Source organism: Physeter macrocephalus, chromosome 2 (genome assembly GCF_002837175.3).
Source record: "Physeter macrocephalus isolate SW-GA chromosome 2, ASM283717v5, whole genome shotgun sequence".
NCBI lineage: Eukaryota > Metazoa > Chordata > Mammalia > Artiodactyla > Physeteridae > Physeter > Physeter macrocephalus.
In genome coordinates, this window is record NC_041215.1 from 105,048,206 (window position 1) to 105,068,766 (window position 20,561).

General features: G+C 42.3%; 1 protein-coding gene across 5 annotated transcripts in view; it reads left to right on the plus strand.

Annotated features, from left to right (window-relative positions):
* Positions 1-20,561, plus strand: part of CASP8 (caspase 8) — a 50,967-nt gene that overhangs the window by 13,424 nt on the left and 16,982 nt on the right. For 2 of the 5 annotated variants that reach the window (XM_007112917.3, XM_007112919.4), the window contains exons 2-5: positions 13,661-13,998; positions 17,441-17,546; positions 18,421-18,559; positions 18,672-18,716. In XM_007112917.3, the coding sequence (XP_007112979.1) occupies positions 13,694-13,998; positions 17,441-17,546; positions 18,421-18,559; positions 18,672-18,716 (595 nt within the window). In that variant the 5' untranslated portion in view covers positions 13,661-13,693. Of the gene's footprint in view, positions 1-3,289; positions 3,488-5,724; positions 5,789-13,660; positions 13,999-17,440; positions 17,547-18,420; positions 18,560-18,671; positions 18,717-20,561 lie in introns of those variants that run through there. The other 3 variants (XM_007112920.4, XM_007112916.4, XM_007112918.4) reach the window with 3 other exon arrangements.

Consider the following 20,561-nt stretch of genomic DNA (forward strand, 5'->3'; position numbering starts at 1 on the left):
GTAAGCCATGGCCGCTGAGCCTGTGCGTCCAGAGCCTGTGCTCCGCAACGGGAGAGGCCACAACAGCGAGAGGCCCGCGTACCACAAAAAAAAAAAAAAAAAAGTGGCTCTTGGATGATAGGGATGGTAGCACAACAATGTGAATGTACTTAATGCCACTGAAATGTACACTTAAATATGGTTAGAATGGTAAATTTTACGTTATGTATATTTTACCATAATAATAAAAAAAAATTTAATGGCTCTTGACGTTTGTCCTGAGGGTTTGAGGTACTGAGAAATTGTTCCCAAGAAATGGTTCCTGGGGGTGGGCATAGAGTGTAGCTGGAACTTGGAGGACTTTCGCCTTGACTGTGCTCAGACCTCCAAGAAAATATTTAAAAAGCTAAGTTGATGACATGAATATTGCATCACAGCCCAACAATTACCTCAATTTCTTCCTTTCTAGATCAGTGGGATGGGTTCTTATTTGCAGTAGTATCTTTTGTGGAAGTAGAGGGGGCAGGTACCGGCACCCAGCAAATTGCAGAATATACACTTCGGGTCAGTGATGTAAACTCTTCTACCTGCTCATGACTGTCTAGTCATCCAATACCAAAACAAAAATCAAAGACTTAAAAACCTAGCTGTTAAAAACTTTTAGAGAATTGGCTGAGTCTCTTCCCACATGGCTGGGAGGAGATGAAATAGATGGATTGGAATGCAGTCTCCTTTTCTTTCCCTCACCATTCCCTTCAGGAGTCTAAGGCCAGAGTCAAGGCCAGCTTGAGGAAGGGGGAGGAGGGGCCCAATAGAATGCACATGCCAGACCACCTGGCCTGTGGTCACCTGGCCTATGGGTCGGTTGTATACAACTTAATAGAGAACTAACCAACAAAAGAGCATGCTTGCTCAGGGGATTTTTGTTTCACTGTCAGTATTTGTCCTTGACTAATGTCCTGTGGTTCAAGTCCAGATCAATGGGACTGGTGTGCTCCAGCCAGCTGAAAGGAGGTATAGTCGTTCTTGGATTTCTTAGGGAAATGTACAGATCCAAATCTGCTTTTAGCAGATTAGTAGACATGAGTCTCTGGAGCAGGCCGTCAGGTGGGAGCTGAGATTCAGGAGGGTGGAAACCTCTCAGCAGTTAAGTCAAAACAGGCTGTCCTCACCCTGCGCTGGGCAGGGACCAGCTCCCTCATGTCCTGCTGAACCACAACGCCTCCAGGTTTTCCAGCTTCCCCAGGACTAAAGACCAGGTACATTATTCATTTCGATGTAAATAATCACACAGACATATAGCTCAAGATGGAGGCAAGAAACTGGTTAGAGCAAGTAAATTAATATTGATCCTAGAAGATCACAAATGGAATTTAACCAACTTCAGGTTCACAATTCACTTGTTGATTATTCATCTTCCTTTTAAAAAAGATCTAAGACTGGGAGAGCCTAGGATCAATACCTTACAAATGACACATCAAAGCCCTGGGACTCCCCCATTCCTCCTCAGTATGGCCCCCTGGATGCCTGCGGTGGGTCATCCATTTCTGCCAGGCTGGGGGCTGGGGGATGGACGTAAACTCTCAGGTGAGACAATCTTGGGATCCTGTGTTGGCCGTGCAGTTTGTCAGCTGATTGACACTGAACTTAGTTTCCTCATCTGTACAATGTGTCTAATAATTTGTAGCCATCTTACAGATATTGTGAGCTTATGTAACACAGTGGTAGTGAATATTTACTGAGAACTGTCAAAGGTCCAGGCGTTCCTTTAAGTGCTCAGTCTGTTTTACTTCCTGTAATTCTGCTCAGGTAGGAATTCCAAAGCTGGGGCCTGAAGACTGGTATTTTTTTTAAACCTCCTCAGTTAACCCTCAGATCAGTCAAGTTGAGAACCATGGGTGTGTATTAATGTTCAGACACTGATTAACCTCTCAGGGTCTTAGAGAGGCACACAAAACTCATTCTGCTACTCACTAGCTGAAGGTACTTGTCCAAGTCTTTCGCCTCTCCAAACCTCAGTTTCGTCACTCAAATGGGAACATCCACTTCTGAGAATTGTTCAGTAGATGAAATGAGCCAGTTTGGGTGGCTGTGCCTTGCACACGCAAAATGTTTATTAAATATTAGCCGGTGCCATTAGGCGGACTCCTTTTTCATAGGTGACCTTGTGACCTTTGTGCATAGGTCATTATCTTAGTTTAAATTTACTGCTCTTCCATCCACATGGTTCATTTCAAATCCTAAATGTTGGGGAAGGGGAGATAGTGTGTTACGGTGGAAAAATCCTTGTTTTTGGTCTAACAGGACTGAGTTCGAATTTGGGTATTCATTTGAGCCTCTCTTTCCTCATCCATGACATGGGAGAACAATCCTCTACTTTGCTGGGGGAATTAGAGATAATTGATGTAAAGGTACAACATATAGGTATTGTATTATTTTTGGTGTTTTGTTATAAAATGTACAAGGTGTAAAAACAAAAAGGCAGAAAACCTTAAAAAAAATTCAAACAGGAAACAGAGGCAGAGGGTGGGAAGGGGATGGAAGATGAAGAAAAGCTGGGGAGGTTTGGGGGCTCAGGGTCCTGGGAGACAGATCTCCGCATTACCACCACTCCAGGCTCGGCACTGGACAGGTACTGGTCACTAAGGCACGGCGCTGGCCAGGGACTGTTACCCTTGCTTAGGGCTGGGCCAGACCCACATCTCTTTTTGTGCAGGATCTCCCCACATCTCAGCAAGAGATCTGCTTCGACCCAAGAAGAGCTCTTGCCAGATGATATGAGGGGCTGGTCCATGGCTTCAGTGCTGAGATTTGGGCCACAGAATAGAGGAATAATTCCTCTCCCCAGACCCCTTTCAAGGAAGAATGGCATTTTTACTTGCCACAGACAGTCTCAAATCTGTCTTTAAAAATTATAGGCCTTATATACACTAAATGTAGTGAGTATACAGCTTCCTGGTTTTTAGTTTGCATATTGATGAATTGTCTATCATCTCCCACTTCTGAATGTTTGGAAATTGGGCAACGGTTCCTTTAAATAAGAAACATTCTCTGTTCGAGTGAGTCACCTCTGTTTTCCAGTTTTCAAAGTCAATTTTATTCTCTAGTTCTCTCTGTTCAGGAATTTTCTTTCTCTCTTCCTGAAGACCAGATTTTGCCCTTCTGCCGGAGGGCAATGGTTTCACAGGTTCTCTTTCTTTTATCTCGCGATGTTTCAAAGCCCTGCGGAATTCGCTAGTAAATTTTGAATGTGGAGAGGAGAGAAACAGGAAGTGAGTCTGATGGGACAGGCAGAAAAGCCTGGTTGAGTGATCGAAAGTAAAAGAAAACTTCTTCCTGGAGGCCTTTCCAACCCCACCTCCTTCCTCCCCCTCCCCCTTGCCTCGTTTCCAGGGATTTTTCTCCGGTTGTAAGAACCCGCCTCAGAAATTGGAACGTGTGAAGTTAGGAAGTCTAGGGGTCTTGGCATCGGGAGCTTGGTGACTGTGATGTTGCCGGGGTGGAGCAGGTGAGTGTCTGGTGCAGAAGTGGCTTTTGGATACCACGTTTCCCACTCAAGGGGCAGATCAGACCTGTGGAGTGGAGTCACCTCTGGGTCCTGCTAGGGGCCCAGGTCTTGGACTGGGTTTCTCTCTGAACCACAACCACTGACTTTGCAAATTTTTAACTCTGAGGAATCTCCATTTCCTCTGCTGCCTCAAATATAGACAACACTGTCTCTCTCCTGCTGGATTACTTTGGAAATTCTACAAGACTTTATTTACCTACTTATGTTTATATTATTTTCCGTTTGGCCTGGGGTAGAGGGTTAAGTTAATCACCCTGTCAGATCCTTATTCCCTGTAGCCCTTGGTCTCTAAGGCCTACGGGCCCCTCTACCCTGCCCTGTTCTAGGTACTTTCTTTGATTTCCCCACTCCCACCCTATCTCCTACCCTTCCAAAGACGACCCTCTAAATCTTTTGATACATATCCTTGAATTGTTCTGTATCTGCAAAATGTGTCCTTGTTTTGTGTGTGTACGTTACTTTTTAAACTGTGAGATCAGGAACAAGAAAGTAATTTCTCTGTACCTCTGTTTCCTCATCATTAAATGGGATTAACACTCCCTCATGAGGTGGCTGTGAAGATTTAAGTTGATAATAACAGCATGAGCCACTTAGAACAGTGACTGGCACTACTAAGTACCCAGTAAGTGTTAGCAATTATTATTATGTATTAGTATTATTTGTATTGTGTTTTGCTTGTTCCATTTCTGACTTTTTTTGTTTTTCAAGTAAGCACTGTACTTTAAGTTCTATGTAATTTGCCAGGTCCCACTTTGTAACCACTACTTATTATTCCATGATGGACAGTCTCCCAATCCTATATAAGGACTATAGAAGAACTTGCCCACCAATCTTTAGCCTGATCCAGCTTGCAAACCTTTGCCATTCTGATAGGTACAAAGTAGGGAGCTCGTTGCTTTATTTTGGCACTTGCCAGCTTACTCATGAGTCTGAGCGTCATTCGTACACTTCGGCCATCTGAGTATCCCTGTCAAGGAGCCCTGTGTCCATATCCATTGTCCTTCTCCAGGGTTTCTTTTCCTCATTGATTTGCAGGAAAACTTTGTGTGTTCTAGATATTGCTACTCCTGTGTCACATCCTGGGAACGGGCATGAAATATTTGGTCTCTGCCTTTGTGAAGCTCACAGCCTCGGATAGGAACTAGCCATAAAACAGCAGGATGAAAGCTGAGTGTATGCACAGGAGGCCACACGAAAGAGTCAGGGAGCACCTCCTGGGCTAGGATTTAGCCACTAACAGGATTTCATTCTGTTACTGTGTTCTCACTCAGAGTTCTCGGGGCAGAGTCGTGGTAGCAAAGGGCACGATGGGACCATGGCGCCCTTCCCTAGCCCTCTGCAGGTGGAGGGGCACTTTCAGACATCTCATTAATCCTCTCAGCCGTGAACTCTGCCCTCTGAAAGCTAATATTCCATTTGGGGAAAGAAAAAAGGCAGTTTCAAAGAAGAGAGGTGTTTGATTTTTTTTTTCCTCTCTCTCTAGTTTTATCATCAGAAAACATTTCAACTAACTGAGAGCAAAAAGGCAGGGCTAATGTGTGCTTTGTTCTCCAGGGCCCAGTCCATGGTGAGGGCCCCAGGATTTGTCTTTTTGGTGAGCTCGACTGGGCCTTTTGGGAGGAAGGACTGTGATTCTAGAGTTTTCTGGGCTGCTGAGGGTGGGATCTTGTGGCCTCGAGGTCATGGAGGTGGTCGTGTATGTGAGTGTAGATGGGGAAACCAAGAGAGCTTCTGCGAGGGTCAGCAGACCCTTTGAGAGCTGTGGTGAGGGCCCTGCAGTTCACAGATCTCAAGACCACTCAGGAGTGCTCAATGAATATTATTGAATGAAACCATTAAAGTCTTCATAATGAGCCCCTAAAAATCTGTAAATTCCTGCAATATGAAAAGAAAGGGTTCTTAGCTATCATCCACTTCAAACTTTCTCCTGTTGGAATGTGGTAAGGAGGCCCCGAAGAGAAACTGACCCGTCCAAAGTCACACAGCCAGAGCCAAAGCTCAGGTGGCCAGGATCCCCTCCCGGCACCTGCCTCCTCTTCCACAGGCTCCCTCTTAGAGATCTAGACGGGGCTGCTGCCTGGAGGCCGGCCTACCTCACTAGTGACTCAGGAGTTACGAAAACAGGAAGTAAGTGAGCTGTGCTGTTGGTTCTTCATTTGACTTCATTCTTTTCTTAGATGTGCCAGGAGAGAGAGGCCTGTGAAGCGGCTGCCGCTGTGAGGGTTCTGGGACTTGCCTCTGGTAAGGTTGGATGGGCTTTTAAAGAGGAAGGTTTTTGATTCTAGAATTTTCTAGGCTACTGAGGGTGGGATCTGGTGGCCTCGGGGCTCATGGGGTGATCCTTGTATATGAGTGTAGATGCGGAAACCAGGAGAGTTAGCAGTGCTTCCTAGGGCTGTAGTGAGGGCCCACGGGTCGCAGATCTCCAGGCCCCTCCAGCTTCGGTTGATGCATTCCTGATTATTGGGGGGAATAGTCCAAGTTCAGTTATCTGTACAGAGGCCTCATCCTTATGCCAGGTTGTCAAAGAATAGAAACCAAAACTCAACTCTCAACTGACTTTGCTGCTATAGCTTACCAATCTGCCGACACTCAGAACACCAGTATAAACACACACGTACACATAAACAGACACACACTTAAACAGAAACAGTGCTAAGAACTCAATTATTTATTTATTTATTTATTTTTGAGAAATTAAAAGGGTACAGGACAGTACTGGGAATAATATAATGGCAAGCATAGACTGATAATCAGTACTTGTGGGGTTAAGCATTTATAGGTGGAGTTATAAATTTCTTCAGTTTGGTTGGCTCTAAGTTTTGATGCGATTTGAACACCTTTCCTGGGCTGTGTGATAGCCCTGGCTGGGACCCTGCAGCGGAGAGTGTTTGTGTGCAGGGTGGACATCTGGCAGGTTCTGGGGGGAACCCCAATTTGGGGTGGTCATCCTGGACTTGAGGGAGTAGTCACCCTATTGCTTAGGGGTTTGGGCCTGAGAGCGGCGTTCCAGTACTCTCAAGCTTTGAACAAGGTAACGGATTTCTATCTCAGAAGAGTAATGCAAATTTTGGGTTTATTTTCTCCAGCTTTGAGGTAGTTTTCCGTATCACCAAAAGAGCTAAGATGTTGCTAGAATGTCGCTAGAAGGATTGTTTGTGATTAGATGAGATTTATTTGCAATTTAATTGTGGCATGAAAGACAGTGCTAATTTGGGACTCTGGGATGAGGTGCTGAGGTCTAAATCCAGGCTCCAGCATGTACCGTCTTGGTTTGTAGGGTTCTGACCCTCTCTTTGCTTTTGTAGATTTGTTAAGAATTCTTGTTTCTGTGTTTTGGGGGTTTCTTTAGTCTTTTAAAATTTTAAGTAATTCATAATCTTTAAAAATATTTTGATTATGTGTCTTTCTTCATTAAATTCCTTCACTGGCTTCCAACTGGAATCAGAATAAATTCTAAATCTTTGCAGGGTCTGTCATTGAGACCCTTGAGTGAGATGCTCAAACTTGGGCCTGACGCCTCTCACTAGCTTATTTCTGAACTGATTTTTCACAATAGTAAAATGAGGATGATAATAGCAATTTCTTCAGAGGATTGCAGTAAGTGACACAAGGAAAATATTTTTATGTTTATATGTTATAAACACATATCATAATATAAAAAATTATTTATATCAAAATACTTTGGGGCACACATTTATTATAAAAATATTAGATATATATCATATAATACAAATATATTCATATGGATTTATTATTATTATATAATTGAAAATAAAAGAAAAATTCTGGAGGCTTTTCCATTTCCACGCCTCTCTTCCACCTTGTATGCAATATAAATCAATATATTCAAATTTATATTCGAATTTATATATTCAGCATATGTATATGCACACACATTATATATGTATATATATGTGAATATGTGAATAAAATGGGAAAACACCCACCAAATTTGACCCCAAAATTACTTCTAAGTTTTTCTAAGTGATTTTTATTTTTCTTTTAAAAGTTCTCTAAGGAATAAGTGTTACTTTTACTATTTTAGGATGAGAAAAATACAACAATGAATATTCTCCTTAAAATATTACTCTAACAAAGTTTCTAGCTCATGAGCGCATGCAGTAAACCCAGGGCCCATAAAAAAGAAGTGCCTCTTGGTCCCTGTTCCTATAGAGCCAGAACCTAGAAGTGGCCCGTTGTTAACGGTATAAAATCTAGAGCAGGTAATAGTGCTTCCCAGGCACTACGATCAAAGAGAAGTGTGACCTAAACAAATAAAGACAATATTATACCACAGTGTGTTCTGGAAAAAGCTGGGTCAGAAAAGAAGCCTTGCCAGCACTTTCCCTACTAAGTGTCCATTTTAATATGATGCAAAAATAATTTAGAAAGCATTGTCAGGCTATTGCAAAGATAATGAAACGAGTGAGGTGAACTGGCCATAGAGGACAGGAGCCCATCATGTTATATCCAAACTCACGTCATCCTGGCCTTGGATTGGAATTTTTTTTATACTGTCAGAAAATGCTATTGAATATGTAACAAAAGCCTTAAAAATCTTTATTCCTTTTGTCTCAGTAATCCTATTTCTAGGAAATTATTCTAATAAAATAATCAGAGGTATACATGGAGATTTGCATTTTAAGATCATCCTAAATGTAATCAGAGACTAGTTAGATAAATTCTTGCCCATTCATATGATTAGATGACTTACAGATTTAAAAATCCATGCTGTAGAAGAAAAAATAAAGACATCAAGATGTACTTATAATATTATCAGTGGAAAAGTCCACGTATACCTCAGAAATATGGTGTTTAAATATGAGGGAAAATATATATGTGTAAAATATTCAGTAGGAAGGACAGTAAGATTATTAGGCATTTATCTTTGTTTTTTATTTTACTTTAATTTTTTAAAAGTTGAAGTATAATTGATTTACAGTGTTGTGTTAATTTCTACTGTACAGCAAAGTGATTCAGTAATACATATATATACATTATTTTTTAATATTCTTTTCCATTATGGTTTGTCATAGGATACTGAATATAGGTCTCCATGCTATACATAAACGCTTACATCTGTTAACCCAACCTCTGACTACATCCCTGCCCCAACCCCCTCCCGCTTGGCAACCACAGGTCTGTTTCTGTTTCATAGATAGGTTCATTTAGGTCATATTTTAGATTCCACATATAAGTGATATCATATGGTATTTGTCATTCTCTTTCTGACTTACTTCACTTAGTATGATAATCTCTAGTTGCATCCATGTTGCTGCAAATGGCATTATTTCATTCTTTTTTATAGGTGAATAATATTTCATTGTATATATGTACCACATCTTCTTTATCCATTTCTCTGTCAATGGATATTTAGGTTGCTTCCATGTCTGGGCTATTGTGAAAAGTGCTGCTATGAACATAGGGGTGCATATATCTCTTTGGATTAGAGTTTTGTCTAGATATATGCCCAGGAGTGGGATTGCTGGATCATATGGTAATTCTGTTTTTAGTTTTCTGAGGAACCTCCATACTGTTTCCCATAGTGGCTTTACCAACTGACATTTCCACCAGTAGGGTGGAAATGTAGGGTGCCCTTTTCGTCACATCCTTTCCAGCATTTGTTATTCATAGAGTTTTTAATGATGGCCATTCTGATCAGTGTGAGGTGATACCTCACTGTAGTTTTGATTTGCATCTGTCTAATAATTAGCGATGTTGAGCATCTTTTCATATGACTATTGGCCATTTGTCTGTCTTCTTTGGAGAAATGTCTCTTTAGGTGTTCTGCTTATTTTTCGATTTGGTTGTTTGTTGTTGATTTTATGAGCTGTTTATATATTTTGGAAATTAAGCCCTTGTCGGTTGCACCATTTGCAAATATTTTCTCCCATTCTGTAGGTTGTCTTTTCATTTTGTTTTTGGTTTCCTTTGCTGTGCAAAAGCTGGGCCTCTCACCGCTGTGGCCTCTCCCGTTGTGGAGCACAGGCTCCGGAAGCGCAGGCTCAGCGGCCATGGCTCACGGGCCCAGCCGCTCCGCGGCATGTGGGATCCCCCCAGCCCAGGGCACGAACCCGTGTCCCCTGCATCGGCAGGCGGACTCTCAACAACTGCGCCACCAGGGAAGCCCTGTGCAAAAGCTTTTAAGTTTGATTAAGTCCCATTTGTTAATTTTTGTTTTTATTTCTATTGCCTTGGGAGACTGACCTAAGAAAACATTGGTATGATTTACGTCAGAGAATGTTTTGATTAGGCATTTAATCTTTGGATGATAGAATTATAGGTAATTTTTATTCTTCTTTTTATCTTTCCTGTATTTTCTAAAAGGAATACAATAAGCATTGTTATCATTAGAAAGAAAATAATTGCAGAGGGGAAAAAAAGGAGATTCTGCTTTCATTTGAATCTTTGGTTGATTTTATTCTGTAAAATGATATTTTAGCAATGGTTAGAACTTATTAGAAGATTTAAGGACACTGGACCTAATGGTTTTAAACAGGGCTGGACCCGGTTCTGATCCTTTCCAGTTTCATATACTGGAATAAAAATAGTTATTTAAATAGAGATTTTAATTTAAGTACATGTACATTTAGGGTAATAAAATGGTAAAGATTTACACTGTGCAAAGGGTATAGAATGTAAAGCAAGTCTCTTCCTGTCCACCCCCAGACCTCTAGTTCCTCTCCTCTCAGGCAACCACTGAAGCAGCTTCCTGTGTATTTTCTTCAAAGATCTGTGAATACAAAATCTAGGCACTTTATGAGTTTGGTATGTCTCTTTCCAGAATTTCCTTATCTTTTATTTTCTGCTTTAATATATCTGTCTGTAATCACTGAAAATCTAATTACGTTGTTTGAGTATTTCTAAAAAGTAGATGTATGATTTTTGGTTATATTGCAACTTGCTATTTTCACTGTCATAGTAACATATCTTGAATATCTATCCATTTTAATTTCAGAAGTTGGAGTGCATTTTCTTAACTGCTGCATAATATTCTGTAGGATGACTATGCTTTAGTTAATTTAGCCATTCCTTTATTGGAGGACATTTGGGATGATTCTAGTTGTTCAGGGTTATATATTGGGCTGTGGTGAGACTCCATGTACAAACGCTGTTGAGCACATGTGTGTTTTTATGGAGTGTGATTTAAGGAATGAACTTGCTAGTTTATTCCCTTGAATGTCTAGAGGTTTTGTTTGTTGAACTTTGAACGTATGCTTTTAGTTGCAGCCCTAATATTTAAGGTATCTTTCCTATATAAAAGTATTTTCATGATAATTGATTGCTTTTGCAGTGAATAATCTAGGCTCTGCAGCCTTTGTGAATCCAGTGTAAAACAAGATGTATCTTTCTAAGACACTGTCCCTCCAGTTTCCTAATCAAGAAAACTTGTCTAAACAATAATGTCAGCTCTAGATTAAAAGGGAGAAAAAAAGTTTTGCCCATAATTCCAATTCTAAGAAGGAAATAATCAGAGGTATGCACAGGATATATGAAAAGGCGTCTCAATGCAATATTATTTTTAATAGTAAAGAAACAGAAAATTGCTTAAAATAAATTTTGATATCTCCACATGCTGGAAATGAAGAAATATTAAAAATATGCCAAAGAAGAATATTTATGGTAAGGGTAAATGTTCATTCTAAATATTAAGTGGGTATAAAAAAATACAGATGTACACGCTTGTATGTGCAACCTGATTCTAATGTTTATATAAATGTGTATTTGTGTGTATGTGATGTATGATAATGATAACCATGACCATGTTATAATTTATCGTATTTTCAATTTTTACCGGAAAAAAACAACCACCCCAGTGTTCTGTAATCAGGATTGGGGGGAAGTAATCAGGATTGTTTTTTTTTTTAATACTGTTTTATTTTATTTTAATTAATTAATTAATGAATTTTATTTTTGGCTGCATTGGGTCTTCATTGCTGTGCACGGGCTTTCTCTAGTTGCAGAGAGCGAGGGCTACTCTTTGTTGCGGTGCGAGGGCTTCTCATTGTGGTGGCTTCTCTTGTTGCAGAGCACGGGCTCTAGGTGCAAGGGCTTCAGTAGTTGTGGCACGAGGGCTCAGTAGTTGTGGCTCATGGGCTCTAGAGTGCAGGCTCAGTAGTTGTGGCGCATGGGCTTAGTTGCTCCGTGGCATGTGAGATCTTCCCGGACCAGGGCTCGAACCTGTGTCCCTGTGTTGGCAGGCGGATTCTTTACAAAATACACAGGTCCTGGTTCACTCCATCACCGCTCAAGTGATAGTCAGAATTTGTGGTTTCATCCGAGAATGTCAGTGAATGCAGGGAGCTTAAAAATTTAGGAGCCTTGTTTCAGGGAGGAAAGAGGTCCAAACAGGTTAAGGTTATTTGAGGTTAAAGAAAGTGCCCAGGGGCACAGAGTCTGTGGGAGCAAGCAAGTGATGGAGCTGGACGAGAAGTAAAAGGTTTTCTAGTTCAAGGTTTGCAGATGGTAGCCCTGAGGTAAGGGAGCATCTGAGTAAGCCTTCAAGGAAGAGTTCTTCAACGTTGAAGAGGTGGAAAATCACTGCTTCCAAGTGAATTTTCCAGTGAGGAAGTGGGAAAACCAGGAGGGTAAGAGAAGTGTTCAGGTCACATGCCCGGTGGTGTCCGGCCCCACAGCCAAGGTCTTTCCTTCTTTCAGGTGAACACGCCTTTGTTCGTTAGTTGCTGGTCGTTACTCTAAAAGCATGATAGGTGTTGTATACTCACAACACTTCAGGAGATATTGCTCTTCTGATCCCACCTTACCAAGGAGGAATCTCACCCTTGTAGGCTGTGAGCTGCCCAGGCCTGGGCGAGTGCCCCAGCTGGGTTCTGGTCCAAGTTCTGTCGGACCCCGCAGCCCCAGACTCTGAACCACCGCACTGCCTGCCTCTCCGACAGTCAGCTGCAGGTGAGATTCCTGGCTTTGACAGTGGCCCTGTAGCCCGCCCCGGGGATCCAGGTCCCAGTCTTGTTCCTATGAGGTACCCGATACAAACCCTGCTCTAAGGGCTCCTGTACCATGAACATGGGCCTATCAGAGCAGGGGAGGTGAGGGAGAAATTGGCCGAGGTGACTCAAGGGGCTTGAGTGGGGAGAAACCCCAGATCTGGGGCTGCTTGCGTGAAGGTTGTCTGGGGTTTCCTGAAACACTGCCCTCTCTTTTTTTTTTTACCTGCTCAAACATGTAAGTATGTGAAAATACCCCATAATCTGATTTAGAGACTGTTTGTGTTGAAAGGCTGACCGAGTTCTCTTGGTTCCGTTTCCAGTCTTGGGCTCTTGACCAGCTGTGGGTGCCCGTCCTGAGGCCCTTGGGGGAGAGCACCGCATCGTGTCCTCCTGCCACCATTGTTTCCATTAGACCACATGACTTCTCCCACCTCCAACCCTTCCAATCTGTCCTCCACACTTTATTTTATTTTTTAATTCAATTTTTATTTTATATTGGAGTATAGTTGATTTACAGTGTTATTGTTAGTTTCTGGTGTGAAGCAAAGTGATTCAGTTATACATCTACATATGTCCCCCACACTTTAAATGTTAATCCCTAATTGGATGACGTCACGCTCATGTTGACAGTCCTTTCTTGGTTTCCCATTATATCCAGGAGAGAGCCTGACCCCCTTGACGCATCATATGAGGCCCTTTATAACAGTTCCCGGCCACAGCTCCATCCCTTTGTCTCACCACTCCCTCTCCCAGACCCTTTGTGGTTACTTTATTGAGTGCTCTTTGCCTGCCTGAACTGACTTGAACGTTCTTGCCTCCAACTTTTGCATAAATTACTTCCTTCAAAAATTGTCCTTCACCATCTCCTCCCCAAAGGTGACTTCCCTCCAGGAAGCCCTTCTCCCAGGCTGAGTTAAGGCTCTTTCCTCTATATTTCTACTGTGCCCTGGTCACAACTCTCTGACCACTGGCTCGTTTGTAAATCTACCTTCCAAAACAGTAAGCCACTTGAGAGTGGGAACCTGTTTGTTCGTTTTCTTGCCTGTATCCACAGCATAATGTCTGGCATATAGTAGATGTAATAGCATTTGATGAAGGAACAAATCAGTAAGTGGTAGTTTTCTTCCTCATCTGAACATAACATTGCATTTTAACCTAGGTAACAACTACATTCTCCTAACGCTTGATCAGCATGAATTTCAACAGATGTCTCTATAATATTGGGGAACAGCTGGGCAGTGAAGACCTGGCTGCCCTCAAGTTCCTGAGCCTGGACTACATTCCACATAGGAAGCAGGAACCCATCAAGGATGCCTTGATGCTATTCCAGAGGCTCCAAGAAAAGAGAATGTTGGAGGAAAGCAACCTGTCCTTCTTGAAGGAGCTGCTTTTCCGAATGAATAGACTGGATCTGCTGCTCACCTACCTGGACACCAGTGAGGAGGAGATGGAGAGGGAGCTTCAGATGCCGGGCAGGGCCCAGATCTCTGCCTATAGGTGAGGAAAACCTCCATGGTGTTGAACTGGGACGTGTAGGTTGAACGGACACATCTTTATGGGCAGGGCTGATGCTGTTTGTAGGTTGTCTGTGTGGTGTGACTTTGGAGGCTTTGGGAAGATGTCCCACCACGGTCAGATTAAGAAATTTAGAGACTTTATGTAGAATTGAGAGAAAAATATGCTAAAACCATAAAATAAAATTTTCTTTCCAAGGTGAAACATTACCTATAGGTATGCCGAAATCCAAATAGACATTTTTTAAACGTTCTAACTCTCTCTCTCTGTTACATATCCGTTATCTGGATGCCTCTGCTTTGCTGATGCCCATACCATGCACTTCTTTGCCTATTATCGAATGAAGCATCGCTACTTCCCACCTGAGACCCCCTCCCACCTACTTCTGGATGACTATGAAATTCTCAGTAGGGTTTTAGGCTTTTATTCCATACCTTAAGGCTTGTGTTACCGAGTTCTTCAGTGAGCTGTGTGTTGCCAGTCATTCTGGATTGGCCAGGCCGGACCCCCCGCAATGAGTGCTTTTTTTTTTTTATGGTATAATATAACCATTTTTAATCTATGCCTGGCCATCTGGAAACCCCCATTGTAATAACTGATCATTGTAAGGTTAAACAGCTTTCACAATTTTACTTCATAAGCTGTCCTGTAATGCCCAATGACTGCTTAATCCCTGTGACCCCAGATGCTGTCAGAACAGCAGTGGCTTGGGCTGTCTGTCCTGCCAAAGGCTTAACACAGTAGAGAAGTTAATTCCTTATAGTTCTGGAGGCTAGAGGCTGAAACTGAGGTGTCAACAGGATTGATTCCTTTTTAGAGGCTCTGAGGGAGAATCTGTTTCATGATCCTCTCCTAGCTTCAGGTAGTTGCAGGCAATCCTTGGTGTTCCTTGTCTTACGGATGCATCACTTCAATCTCTGCCTCTTTCTTCACCTTGCCTTCTCCACTGTGTATCTGTGTCTTAATTTCCCTCTTCTTTTAAAGACACCAACCATTGGATTAGGGCCACCCTAATCTAGTATGACCTTCTCTTGGCAAGATAACATCCACAAAGACCCTTTTCCCAGGTAAAGTCACTTTTACACGTTCCAAGTGGACGTGAATTTGGAAGGAGAGTGGGGAAGGATACTATTCAATACTGGGTAACTTTGGTTCAATAGAATTGTGAAGTCCTTGTAATGAATTTTTTTTCATTGAGGCATCAATTAATCATAAAAAACAACAGCTCCATAATTAGGAAAGCTAGAGGGTCTCATCTTGTGTCCCCTGTCTTGGTCTTTTGACGGTTTTACTCCTGCCATGTGAGCAAGGCCAAGGCAACTTCCAGTGCAGGCAATGACATGGGCCTCTCTCTGTTGGAGGGTTACGAGTGTCTAACAAGGGCAGGATCTGTCTGTTAAAATATTCAACATGTTAGCTTGGGAACAAAAGGGTCAGCACAAGTAAAATCTCCTGCTTGTGCATTATTGTTGAATATCAAGTAGAAAAAAAAATGCTAGTGTGGCCACTTTCCATTTATAAGATATTTAAAATTTCAAATTATCATTGCTACCTATAAAATTAGTACCTTATAAACTATCCAGATTTATTTCTAGACAACGATGGTATAAGAAAGCCAGTAGGTTTCAGTAATGAGGAACGTAGAAGGGCAAAATACCTTGTGATAAAGTTAAAAGGGGAGGTAGCTTTTGATTGGACCCAATCTTGGTCAAACTGAGAAAGTTTTTTTTTTTTGCGGTACGCGGGCCTCTCACTGTTGTGGCCTCTCCCATTGCGGAGCACAGGCTCCGGACGCGCAGGCTCAGCGGCCATGGCTCACGGGCCCAGCCGCTCTGCGGCATGTGGGATCTTCCCGGACCGGGGCACTAACCCGTATCCCCTGCATCGGCAGGCGGACTCTCAACCACTGCGCCACCAGGGAAGCCCAAACTGAGAAAGTTTTAAAGAAATACTTCTAGGGTAGAGATTCCATGAGAAGAAGGATGAAGCAGGTGATAATACTGAGTAACTTCTGTTTCTACACCACAGTTGCTCATTGAACAACATGGGGGTTAGGGGTGTGGACCCTCTGCACAAAAACCCGCTTATAACTTACGGTCAATCATCCGTATCGTAGGTTACACATTTGTGGGTTCGACCATCCGCAGACCGTGTAGTACTATATTACGTATTTATTGAAAAAAATCTGTACATAAGTGGACCCGCGCACTTCAAACCTGTGTTGCTCAAGGGTCAACCATGTTTTTATTTTTAGAATTTTAATTTTCTAATTTACTTTTGAAGTTAACATGTTTTTGTATTAAAGTTATTTTCCTTTGCACCATAATAGTAAAAGGTTTGCTGACTTATAAAACTTTCCTTTGTTCATTCAACAAGCATATCCCAAGAGCCTATCATAATTTAGGAAATAATAATGCCTGTCATGGTTGAACACTTAGTGTGTTGCCAAAGGTTGGTTTAAGTGCTTCAGGTAAACTTATTCATGTTATACTCAACACCTCTAAGAGGGGTAAATAGAGTATTATCTACAATCTACAGATGAGGGGGAAAAAATGTGTAACATGTCTAAAGCCACACAGCTCATGGAGGGTGGACCCAGGGTTCCAACAGCAGGAGTCTGGGTCCCCTGCACTTAAACACTGTATCTCATGACCCTCTAGGCTTATGGAAACCAAAAGGGCACTGATCCCATTCTCAGGGAACTTGGACAGCTTCATGAACAGACAGTTATGTGTGTTACTCTTCTGGTGATGCACAGGCAGGTACAGCGGGGTGAATACAGCCTTGAGGACAGTCAGGCAGTGCTTGAGCTGTTAGTGGATGAGTGGTTGTCTGCAGATGGACAAGGGGATAGGGGTGGGAGGAGGCCCAGCATAACAGGGTGAGGGGCAGGGCAGCTGGGTGTGTTCGGAGAGGAGATGGGGGGACAGCGGTAAGGAGCATCCAGAGATGAGGAGGCAGGCTGGGCTCAGTTCACAAAAGCCGGTACTCCAGAAGGAGGTGTTTGGCCTTCCTACTGAAGGTAGCAGCTGGGAGAACATTGACTAGTTTTAATTGAGGAATTCCATCTGATTTGCATTTTGAAAAGCATGATATCCAAAATCAAAGCTTTTTGTTTGTTGCAACAAGATCTTGATTTTATAGCAAAGGACAAAGGAAAAACACAATTTATTTAACTGAAATTAACTGAAAGTCAAAGTTGGAGAACTTTAAATTCTGTTAAGAGTGGGATAGTTGGGCATGAGCCATTTGTCTTCAGTGTCACTACACCAGCCTCTTTCCAAGGACTCAACTCATAAATCACGTCATTATCTGGCTTTATTTTAAAGGGAGGCCATAGGAATCAAGTCCACTGTGACTCCATATATCGGATGGGAAATCATTTAAGAAAACATTTCTAAAGTGTTTCTGTTTCCCACTTCAGGGTCATGCTTTTTCAGATTTCAGAAGATGTGAACAAACTGGAATTGAAGGACTTCAAGTTTTTTTTGAGCCAGGAGATCGCCAAATGTAAGCTGGATGATGACATGGTAAGACCTGGTGTCTGACCGAGGTTTAGTCCTGAGGGTGGACTAAAGGGGGGGATTTCTGAGACTAAAGAGAGCACTTGTCAGTAAAAGCAACATGAATTCTCACTTTTTAACTGGGGAGAAGAAGAATGCTGTCAGGCATGAGTGCTGTAGATATGATGCCTCTGTATACCGTAAAGTGCTGCTCACGTTAATTACCAGGAACAAGGCCGAGTAAGGAGCAAGGGGAGAAGGCTGGTGTGGAGGCACAGGCAATGTGGAGACCTTGCAGAGCCAGGAGAGACGGTGGTGGGCCTGAGATCGTTTCCCCACTTCTGCAGTCTCTGAAACAACCTGGGACCTGGAACTCTGTGTGTGTGTGTGTGTGTGTGTGTGTGTGTGTGTGTGTGTGTGTGTGTGTGTGTGTTGTGATGTAATGTATGTGTGTGTGCTTGTCTGTGTGTGTGTGTTATGGGGACACAGCCTGGAGATGATCAGGTGGCAGAGGCAATGGAGGGTGTGAGGCGGTCCCCAGGGCTGTTGCCATAGGAACCAGGCTGTCGCATCTCAGCCATGCACTCGGGCTGCTTCACTGTCTTCACATAAAGGTGTCCACAGGCAGTTTCAGCACAGGGCCTGGGCCTGGGGACTAGGTGACATCTGATGTGACTTCTCCTGTGTCTTCTTATTTCTGTCTTTCTGGGCCAGAAATCATGAATTGCCTCCCTAATAATCTACTGATTGGCTTTATAAGACCACGATGTCCTCTCAGGAGGGTTGGCTTGGGAAGCTAGGGTGGGTGCTTAGTTTGGAGAGAGTGGAATTTAAAAAAAAGTTAATCTAAAAGCCAATATGGCTCCATCTAGTCTTCCAACTTGATTTCTCCTCCCTCTAGACCTTGCTTGATATTTTCATAGAGATGGAGAAGAGGGTCATCCTAGGGGAAAGAAACTTGGACACCCTGAAAAGAATCTGTGAGCAAATCAACAGGAGCCTCCTGAAGAAAATCAATGATTATGAAGAACTAAGCAGAGGTATAAATAACCTGAGAGCTGTGGATCAGCAAAATGTAGTCTTAAACGGACAGACTCCTCTATATCACAGCAGTTTCTAATCAAATATGTGTGTGTTTCTTTTCAAATTCAGAGCAAAGAATGAGCCTTGAAAGAGGTCCGGATGAATTTTCAAACGGTAATACTTGCAGATATGTTTTCGATATGTTTTATTTAGTTAATTTACTTCCTGATAGCCTCATTGCCTCCTCTCCACAACCTTCTACCACATCTGTATTTTTTTTTAATTGGGGTAGAGTTGTTTTACAATGTTGTGTTAGTTTCAGTGAATTGAAGTAGAGTTCCCTGTGCTATACAGCAGGCTCTCATTAGTTATCTATTTCCTACCTATAGTGTATATATGTCAATCCCAAGCTCCCAATTCATTCCACCCCCCATTTCCCCCCTTGGTGTCCATACATTTGTTCTCTATGTCTGTGTCTCTACTTCTGCCTTGCAAACCAGTTCATCTGTACCATTTTTTCTAGATTCCACATATGTGTGTTAAATATATGATATTTGTTTTTCTCTTTCTGACTTCACTCTGTATGACAATCTCTAGATCCATCCACGTCTCTGCAAATGACCCAATTTCATTCCTTTTTTTAGACTGAGTAATATTCCATTGTATATATGTACCACTTCTTCTTTATCCATTTGTCTGTCGATGGGCATTGACGTTGCTTCCATGACCTGGCTATTGTAAATAGTGCTGCAATGAATACCGGGGTGCATGTGTCTTTTTTAAAAATAAATTTATTTTATTTATTTATTTTTGGCTGTGTTGGGTCTTTGTTGCTACACATGGGCTTTCTCTAGCTGTGGCGAGTAGGGACTACTCTTTGTTGCTGCATGTGGGTTTCTTATTGCGGTGGCTTCTCTTGTTGCAGAGCACGGGCTCTAGGTGCGCGGGCTTCAGTAGTTGAGGCTCGTGGGCTCTAGAGTGCAGGCTCAGTAGTTGTGGCACACAGGCTTAGTTGCTCTGCAGCATGTGGGATCATCCCGGACCAGGGCTCGAACCTGTGTCCCCTGCATTGTCAGGTGGATTCTAAACCACTGTGCCACCTGGGAAGTCCGCATGTGTCTTTTTGAATTAAGGCTTTCTCTGGGTATATGCCCAGTAGTGGGATTGCTGGGTCATATGGTAACTCTATTTTTAGTTTTTTAAGGAACCTCCATACTGTTCTCCATAGTGACTGTATCAATTTACATTCCCACCAACAGTGCAAGAGGGTTCTCTTTTCTCCACACCCTCTCTAGCATTTATTGCTTGTAGATTTTTTGATGATGGCCACTCTGACAGGTGTGAGGTGATACCTCATTGCAGTTTTGATTTGCGTTTCTCTAATGATTAGTGATGTTGAGCATCCTTTCATGTGTTTGTTGGCAATCTGTAGATCTTCTTTGGAAAAATGTTTATTTAGGTCTTCTGCCCATTTTCGGTTTGGGTTGTTTGTTTTTTTGATATTGAGCTGCAGGAACTGCTTGCTTATATATTTTGGAGATTAATCCTTTGTCAGTTGCTTCATTTGCAAATATTTTCTCCCATTCTGAGGGTTGTCTTTTCATCTTATGTTTTCCTTTGTTGTGCAAGAGCTTTTCAATTTCATTAGGTCCCATTTGTTTATTTTTGTTTTTATTTCCATTTCTCTAGGAGGTGGGCAAAAAGGATCTTACTGTAATTTATGAGTAGCTGTCCAGTTTTGCCAGCTTCACTTATTGAAGAGACTGTCTTTTCTCCATTGTATATCCTTGCCTCCTTTGTCATAGAGTAGTTGACCGTAGGTGCGTGGGTTTATCTCTGGGCTTTTTATCTTGTTCCAATGATCTATATTTCTGTTTTTGTGCCAGTACCATACTGCCTTGATTACTGTAGCTTTGTAGTATAGTCTGAAGTCAGGGAGTCTGATTCCTCCAGCTCCATTTTTTTTTTTCTCAAGATTGCTTTGGCTATTCGGGGTCTTTTTTGTCTCCATACAAATTT